The sequence below is a fragment of the Cupressus sempervirens genome, chromosome 11 (genome assembly GCF_028749045.1).
Source record: "Cupressus sempervirens isolate cs-2001-9-10 chromosome 11, ASM2874904v1, whole genome shotgun sequence".
NCBI classification, from domain to species: domain Eukaryota; kingdom Viridiplantae; phylum Streptophyta; class Pinopsida; order Cupressales; family Cupressaceae; genus Cupressus; species Cupressus sempervirens.
Genome location: NC_143128.1, coordinates 28,099,661 through 28,108,035, shown reverse-complemented (window position 1 = coordinate 28,108,035; position 8,375 = coordinate 28,099,661). Strand labels below are relative to the sequence as shown.

Here is an 8,375-nt window from a genome sequence, read left to right as displayed (position 1 = left end):
TATTAAGTAACTCTAGATACAAGGCAATGCTTCCCTCACCATAAAATAGAAAAATAATGACATCCTTCTCGAAATCCTTGCAAGAGTGTAGATTAATGTGAACATGAAATGTTCCAAAACAAATATGTATATATGACTTTTTTCAAAGTATTAATTTTTTTAATTTAATAAATTTGATATTATATTATATATAGACCTAGTATTATATATTTAAAGGAATTCAATTAATCACATATAATATACTTTGATCTTTTGAATCTAACCTTACCCATTCTCAATTGTACTAGTGAAGACAATTTTTATATTTATTATCTATACATCCATCTTTAAATCAAATTGTAAATTAATGTATCATAGTTTATCTATTAACAAACCAATAATAATAATTATTAATATAATATCAAATAAAAATTCTTATCATGCCACATTAACGACCAAATGTCATTTTGTTCTCATTATTTCTTTCGATTGCATTCGCGCTTGCATTGGACTGTAATTTGGGTTTTGGTAAGGGAGGGAAGGCGAATGGTTTTTGAGTCGAACGGATTGTGGACTGGAATGGAAAGTGAAAAGGTGTTTCATAGCTTATATAGCGTGTCATGGATACAATGTTTCATAGTTTATTTACTGTGTCATGGATACGATTTCTTTATTTCATGCAATGGAAAAATCTACAAGAATGGCTGAAAGGAATCTGAACAAATGTCCCTCAGCTGCAGATGATATCGAAGAAAAATTTGGTCCCATTAAAGAAGAGGAGGTTCCTCCAAATTACAAGCACTCCGGATTTGACAAATGGCTTTTTTTGGAATGTGCAGCTTTATTGGCTCTTATAGCAGGATTGCTTTCGAGCCTCATAGTCGGGTCTCTGAAGAAACGTTTCATTTGGGGGTTAGAGTCATGGAAGTGGTTTTTGATGGCTCTGCTTGTTTTCTCCGGGAGACTCGTTTCTGGCTGGATAATTCGTGTGGGGGTTTTCGTAATCGAGAGAAATTTCATTTTGAGAAAGAGGGTCCTCTACTTTGTCTATGGAGTGAGGAGTAGTGCGAAGAATTGCCTCTGGTTCGGCTTAGTTTTGCTCGCTTGGCATCTCATATTTGATAAAAAGGTAGTAACCGTTCCACACTCTCGTTTTTCATAATTGTTCTTCTCAATGAAAATGCATTTTCATAATTGTTATTGTTTGTTGGGGATAGGGTTTTTCTTCTTAGTCATCTGCAAATTCCTCTTTATATTTGTGATCTCTTTTACATTCTAATATTTTGGTGAATTTTTGCTATCAGTTCGAGCGAGCTACCGAGAACAAAAACCTGTTGGATTACATAGGGACATTTCTACCTTGTCTTCTGTGCGCCTCATTTCTATGGCTATTCAAAACACTATTGGTGAAGATTTTGGCTTTGAATTTTCATGTGAAAACATATTTTGACAGAATTCAGGAGTCCATATTCCATCAATATGCGCTTGAAACTATATATCCGCCCCCAATGATGGAAATCCATCAATCCTCTGCTCTAGCAGATACAAATAATACGAACAATGCAGGACACGTGGAAATTCAAATAGATCCTCCTGATAACAAGAATAATGATAGGGCAGGGCTCAAAGAGGAAGGGAGCACCAATGGGATAACTATTAAGCAACTGAAGAAGCTGAATCAGAGGAATGTCTCTGCTTGGAAAATGAAGAGATGGATCCGAAATATCAGGCATTCGGGAATCGCTAACACAATTGACAGGTCTTTGAATTACCATAAACATGATCCGAAGATCGATAGTGAACGTCAAGCAGCAATTAAGGCAAAGAGGATATTTGAAAATGTTGCTAAGCGTGGAACAGAGTATGCATCCACTGACTCGTTCTTTGAAGTAATTGCTTTACCTCACATAGGCTTTGTCCTATAATGAGGTGCCGTACTAAGCTTTGTTTTTGTTATTCAAGAATTAGAAAGCTAACATTTAATAGTCCATAGATAATGCCAATTCTAGTTTCTGGTGGATTGTTCCAATCAAAATTTGTAGCAGGCAATACTATTGGCAGTTTATTTATGTCTTAACAGAATGCCATTGCCATTTAAACTGGCATCCTCACACAATAAGATCCACAAGCACTCTTGATCACTACTATGGACTGGAAATTGGTATCCCAGTTCCTAACCATACTGCAGTCTGCATGTACCCATTCATGTGTTTGGTAATTAAACCATGAACTAATACCAAAACGGCTCTGCTAAGCATCATGTGCAGTAGTTTGTATTGTATGATCACTTTGGTGCTAATGCAATTGTTCTCAAACACCTGACTTTTACAAAAGCACCAAGGAAAAAGCATGAACCCACTAGCATAAATAGGACCAGAGAATATCAGGAAAATCCACAGCTAATGGTTCATTTACTTCTGGGAAAATGAATATGTTTCAGAATTATTTTTTCTTACTTAAATTAGAGTCCCATCTTTTGCTGTTATATTGAGGAAGATGACCTGCTGAAGTTAATGAGGAAAACAGAGGTGAGCAGAGTCTTTCACCAATTTACAGGAGCCTCAGATACAGGAAGGATCACTGAATCGTCTCTTGCAAACTGGGTGGTATGCTATTTCAAATCAGTTCCATATTGCTTTTAAGTATCACTCCCAACATATAGCTAGATGTGGTTTTGTTCGGAACGTTGTGCTTATTTCATGTTCTTTTGACCTAATTTTGCTATTTTATTCCGATGAAAGCAGCACAAAATAAGTTAAACTAGGCAATACTAATTATCTAGTTCTATTAGCTCTTTCTTGGGACATACTGACTAATGTATCTTTTTTGTGGCAGATGAATGTTTTTGAAGAAAGGAAATTACTTTCCTGGTCTCTTAATGACTCCAAAACTGCAGTTAAACAGCTACACAGACTCATCAATGCAGTTGTGGTTATAATCATAGTAATGTTCTCTTTGGTACTTCTGGGCATTGCCAGCACCCGTGCTATTGTTATAATATTAACTTCCCTTCTGCCTGTGGCTTTCATGTTCAAAAATACCTGCAAAACAATCTTTGAAGCCGTTGTGTTTGTATTTATCACGCATCCATTTGACATGGGTGATCGGTGTATTGTTGATGGAGTTCAGGTAAAAGTCATCCTTCTTACCTTTCACAAATGACTAAAATGAGTGAAGATTCACCTATGAACAAAAAAAGAAAAAGTAGAAAATGTTACAGATTGGTTTTTGAATACAACCGTACAACTAATTGATATTTGAATGGTACAGATGGTTGTGGAAGAAATGAACATCTTCACTACAATGTTTCTGTTGAGTGATAACGAGAAAGTATACTACCCGAACTCAATATTATCCACGAAACCAATCATTAACTATCATAGGAGTCTAGATATGGGAGAGAGTTTTGACTTCTTCGTGGATGCTACTACTACTGTAGAAAAAATTGCTGCGCTTAAGGAGAGAATAAGCAGGTCCTTTTATTTGTGATTTTTTTTAGCAATGGTATAATATGAGGCACAGTTACACATAAATCTGCAAACACCCTTACATACGAAATACTTGATTGGGTTAATCACATAAAGTTTCTAGAAATTTATTCTTAAATCTCAGCAACAAGAGAATCATAAACAAACTCATCTAGGTCCATTGGTCCACTTTGGCCTAAAGGCCAGTAAGGTTAGGTTAGCTTATCTTATTTATGAAATAGGTATTTCCTTGATTTGTATGAATATTTAGGCACTGTGTTTGTTTATGCAGCTATATTGAAAGCAAGCATCATTATTGGCACCCAGACTATAATTTGTTTACTAGGGAGATTGAGAACACTAATAGGATGAGAATGGGCCTTTGCCTCAGACATACAATGAATTATCAAAACATAAGTGAGAGATCAAATAGAAGATCTGCATTGCTACTGAAAATGAAGGATATGCTTGAGGAACTTCAAGTTGAATATCAAATTTTGCCTGAAAAAATGCCTATTAAGTTTGTTGGGTCTACTGTAAGATGAGATCCTCATTCATTTCTAATGAGTTGAGGTAAATAAAGAATAACAATTTTTATTGGAAGTGTTTCTTTTTCTTTGTTTTGTTTTAATGACTGTTTCATTACTTATCTTGGAATCTGCATTGGTAATTATAATGACAAATTCTTTTGGATTGTGTTTTGCAGGGAACAAAGCTCCATTGCTTTGTGCACAAGGTACATGTTTCTGGTTTTGCATGTTCTTTGCTAGAAAATAGAATTTTTGAGGTATGAAGTACAGGTAGAAATACATTTTATTTACTAGTATTATTGTTTCTTTGAATATAATATTTTTAAAAATTTGTATGCTATGGTAGTGAGCTAGTGAGAGTAAACTTCGCAGCAATTGTCACTCAATATCTTCAGCATTTTTGGCTTAAAAAACAAGGTGAGGCCTCTGTATGTTATGATTCTTGAATGGGCACAGATTGTCGTGATAGCTTACAAAGTTTGTTGGGACAAGGGGTGCTATCATGCAGATATTTTTGCAGCCTTTAAAGGAGTTGATATGCTCTCTCTTTTTCTTGCCTGTAGTTTCCCTCTTGCAGATTATTTTGAAGATGCTGTTGCTATCAAGGATTCCACGTTTTTTATTCTAGTTGCAGGGAGTATGTTCATTTGTTCATATGCAAAGTCTTCATTTATGTTCCTAACCTTTCCATTATAATATTTTGATGAATTTGTTCTATCAATTTTGGCTAACTATATCCTTTTAAGGCCATTAAATTTACCTCAGCTTATCTTATTTATGAGATAAACATTTCCATAGATTGTTTTATTATTTAGGTGTTTTGTTTGTTCATGTAGCCATATTAAAAGTAGGTCTCATCATTTACACCCAGAATATAATGTGTTTATCAGGAAGATTAAGAGCATTAATAGTGTGAGAAAAGGCCTTCGCCTCAGATAGACAAGAAATTGTCAGAACATAGGTAAGAGTCAAATTGAAAAAAAAATTTGCAACTGAAAATGAAGGAAATATTTGAGGAACTTAAAATTGAATTTTAGCTTTTGCGTTAAGACGTGCATGTTTAAGTTTGTTGAGCCTTTTGCAGATAGGTATGCATTATCATTGAGTAGAGGTGGTTAGCAAAAGAAATTGGTTTTTTCAAGGTTCCGTATATTTTCATCTTTCTTTGGTACTCTCCACACTTAAGCAGAGGTGAATATTTTTTTTGTGGGGAATCTTTCCATTGTCAATTTGCATACTGTTTCTATGACTACTGTGGAATCTGCACTGAAATTTACAATGATGATTTTTTGGATTGCAGGCAACAAAGTTATATTGCTTTTTACACGTAGTATGTGTTTTGTGGAATTGCCTTCTTTTGCCAGAACATATAATATCTAAGGTATGAAGTGCAGATAGAAACATACTCATTGTGGGATGTTGACATCCGTTTTAGCAAGATTGCACTAGTATTTTTAAATCTGATTTTTACTGCAAATCTATATCAAGTATTCTTCCTGTGCTCTTACATAATGTAATCTTGCAGTAGGATTTTCAATATTGTTTGTGGTAGAGTTGCATATTCAAAACTAAATCAGGTAATTATTTACATCTTTAGAATACTGGGAAATATGACTCCTGAGAAAGAGCACAACAATATCCTCCTCCCTGTTCACCTCTATGACTTGTGATCATACCCACATTTTCACATTTATTTTGGAGAACATTAGCATTTGTGAGTTTTGTGTCTACTAGTTACTATAGCTTGCCCTCAGACTGCTATATTTGAATTGGTTTTTCAGAAATCTTTGAGCAATAGTGTTGTTTTTGAAATCTATGCATGATTTCTTTACAATGCATTGAAGAAAAATGTTTCTCTCATCTGTACAGCAGTGAGCAAATCTTGCAACTTTCCAGTGTAGAAATAGCATAAATTGTTAGTAAGGAACATAGGACTTGATGACTTGTTGTTGTCTTGTAGTTTCCTCAACATCTTAATTATCTAATCAAATTATGGTCTCTTTTAATTTTGTATATTTATAACCATTTGACAAATATAAGTGATAGTTTTTGAGTTGTATGCTAAAAGTGAGCTAACGAGAATGAAATTTGCAGGAATTGTCACTCAATCTTCAGCATTTTTATCTTTGAAAACAAGTTGAGATCTCTGTATGCCACATTTCCAAGCAACAGGAATGGGAGTGGATCTAATACTCTCTCCACAGAAGGTGGGAACTTTCTGGATAAGTCCATTTTTTGCGAATATGCAGAAGGAATTGCATAGGGGTATGGTATGATGCAGATATTACAGCATCATATATTACATTTTTAAGGAGTGGATGTGTTCTCTCTTTCTCTAGCCTCTAATATTACAGCTGTAGGATTGAGCATCCTTGAAGCATGGTCGGAACTATTAAGAAGCAGCTGCTCCTCAGTGAGGGAGATTATTTTGATAAAAGACATGTTCCCTTCAACATAATTTCAGAGACATCTATGTCTTGTGTTTTTTGTGTTGTAGCTTTACTGAAGGTAGCAATATATCCTCATTGAAGTCCTCGAGCCATAAGTCAGTAGTAATGACTGCGTATACATACAATCTTGTACAAAATAAAGAAATCATGTTCATCCTTGCATAAATATAATGCGAATAGTAAAGGCATGGAGAAGTTCATGAAAGTCATGCAAGTGCAAATTAGTTTTCTTGTCAACTTGTTATTACCACTTTGCATCTAATTTTCAGATTGGACTACAGTAGGGAGATAATTAAGTACTTGAAAAAAATAGGAGGCCCATTTGACATTACTGTAGGTCATATTGATCCAAATATGGATCAAGTATTGAGCCAATTTTTGATACATCAAAATAGAACTATAACTCATTCTTCTGCAGTTTGGGCTACAACCTACCCATCTATACATTTAAAGGGAAGAGCATTCTTTTATCCACACGACAGAATCAGTATACAACTTCAATGTCCTTCCATTTATGATCTCAAGCTGAAAGAACCTCTCTTTTTAAGAACTATAATTAATGTACGACAGATACCGACAACTTTTTGAAGAAAAACTGACTCGCTTTGAAGAGTTATAGCTCATCTAATTTAATTTTCAAACTTTTAAATTTCCAATATTTTAAGAACTACAATTTAATATGAAAGTCAAATTTAAATATGTTTTTGTAGCTTCTTTCAACACTATACTTATTCGACGACAATGAGCCAGCATTTAAAAAAAACCAATCTGGCATGTTTGCACTCTCAGTATGTTATGCTTTTAACCTCATTGTTGGAAAAATAAAATAAAATGAACAAACTTGTCATAACAATCTCTGTAAGTTCTAGAAGAGGTTTCACAGTTAGGCTCCACTACAGCAAGGCAAATCTGATTACTTCACATCCATGGTAAATATAGTTTTTTCCTTGCTTTGATATTGGATTTCAGAAACATTTTCTCCTCCTTATTTGTATGGCTCATTTATTTTTATTTGCCATGGATTTAGGGCGGCTTTGTTAGTATACAATATTTCAACAAAAGAGAAGAGTAAGAATATTTACACAAATATCCAGTACAATTGTCATATGCATTGAAATAACTAAAATTTTATTGAAGAGCAAATGAAAGAGTCTTAATCACCTTGAGGAGACCACGGCCTAAGGGGCTATGGAACATAACATTTAACACATTTTCAAGTTTTTTCCTTATGCAAGTTTTCTATTGTGATTCTTTGATATCACCTCTCCATAAAAGTAGGATAACAATAACAACACTAGTAGTCCACTCATTTGGGTTATTTCTTTATGTGGCACCATTAAAAATTCTCTTGATGTGTGGAGCAAGAATTTAGCAAGTGGTCCTTCATTGTCCTGAGTAAGTTGTCTTTAGCAGCCTTGCATCCCTCATTAGACCAAGGGTAGGTTAGGAAAGTATTTGAACTTGTCTTCATAGGATGAGATCTCCTACATGTTGTCAAAGTCTTGTGCATTAAAGTGATCAGTATATTGCTGCAATATACTCACTTCTATAATCGTTTTCCTTGAGGGTGTTGATAAAGTGCAGCCACAAAAAGCTTTCAGTTTTCTCGCTTCACAAGGAATATAACTTTTGTCTGATTTTTTCTATTAATGTGTTTGGTTTCCCCTCATTAAAGTTCATTTGCATGGATTCCAAACATAACAAAGAGATGTAATGTTCAGGTTTCATTTTTGGTAAGCCAACCCCCAATATTGAACTCCAACAACTTCTAAATATAATTTCAAGAATAAATCACATAGTAAACCATACTTTCACCCATTGTAGTTTTGCAGTGACAATGGAGTTATATGCTTCATATGTGGGTTTAAATGTGATAATATGCAAATTTTGTGACAACATAGAATTAGAATAGGTTTCTAGGTTTAGTATGTATGTTCCTTGAAAAATAA

General features: G+C 34.3%; 1 protein-coding gene across 1 annotated transcript; it reads left to right on the top strand.

Annotated features, from left to right (window-relative positions):
* Positions 1–679: 679 nt before the first annotated feature.
* Positions 680–5,356, top strand: LOC149528065 (mechanosensitive ion channel protein 6-like). The gene is made up of 9 exons (XM_089807994.1): positions 680–1,108; positions 1,284–1,868; positions 2,445–2,585; positions 2,815–3,108; positions 3,250–3,452; positions 3,739–3,982; positions 4,153–4,233; positions 4,433–4,613; positions 5,277–5,356. The coding sequence occupies exons 1-9, from the start codon at positions 680–682 to the stop codon at positions 5,354–5,356; spliced, it is 2,238 nt and encodes a 745-aa protein (XP_089664120.1).
* Positions 5,357–8,375: the final 3,019 nt, after the last annotated feature.

Excerpts from the sequence above, each read along its gene's own strand:
- LOC149528065 (XM_089807994.1), top strand. The coding sequence starts at position 680 with ATGGCTGAAAGGAATCTGAACAAATGTCCCTCAGCTGCAGATGATATC. Across the intron at positions 3,453-3,738 it reads CTTAAGGAGAGAATAAGCAG|CTATATTGAAAGCAAGCATC; the intron begins GTCCTTTTATTT and ends TTGTTTATGCAG. Across the intron at positions 4,234-4,432 it reads TAGAAAATAGAATTTTTGAG|ATTGTCGTGATAGCTTACAA; the intron begins GTATGAAGTACA and ends GAATGGGCACAG.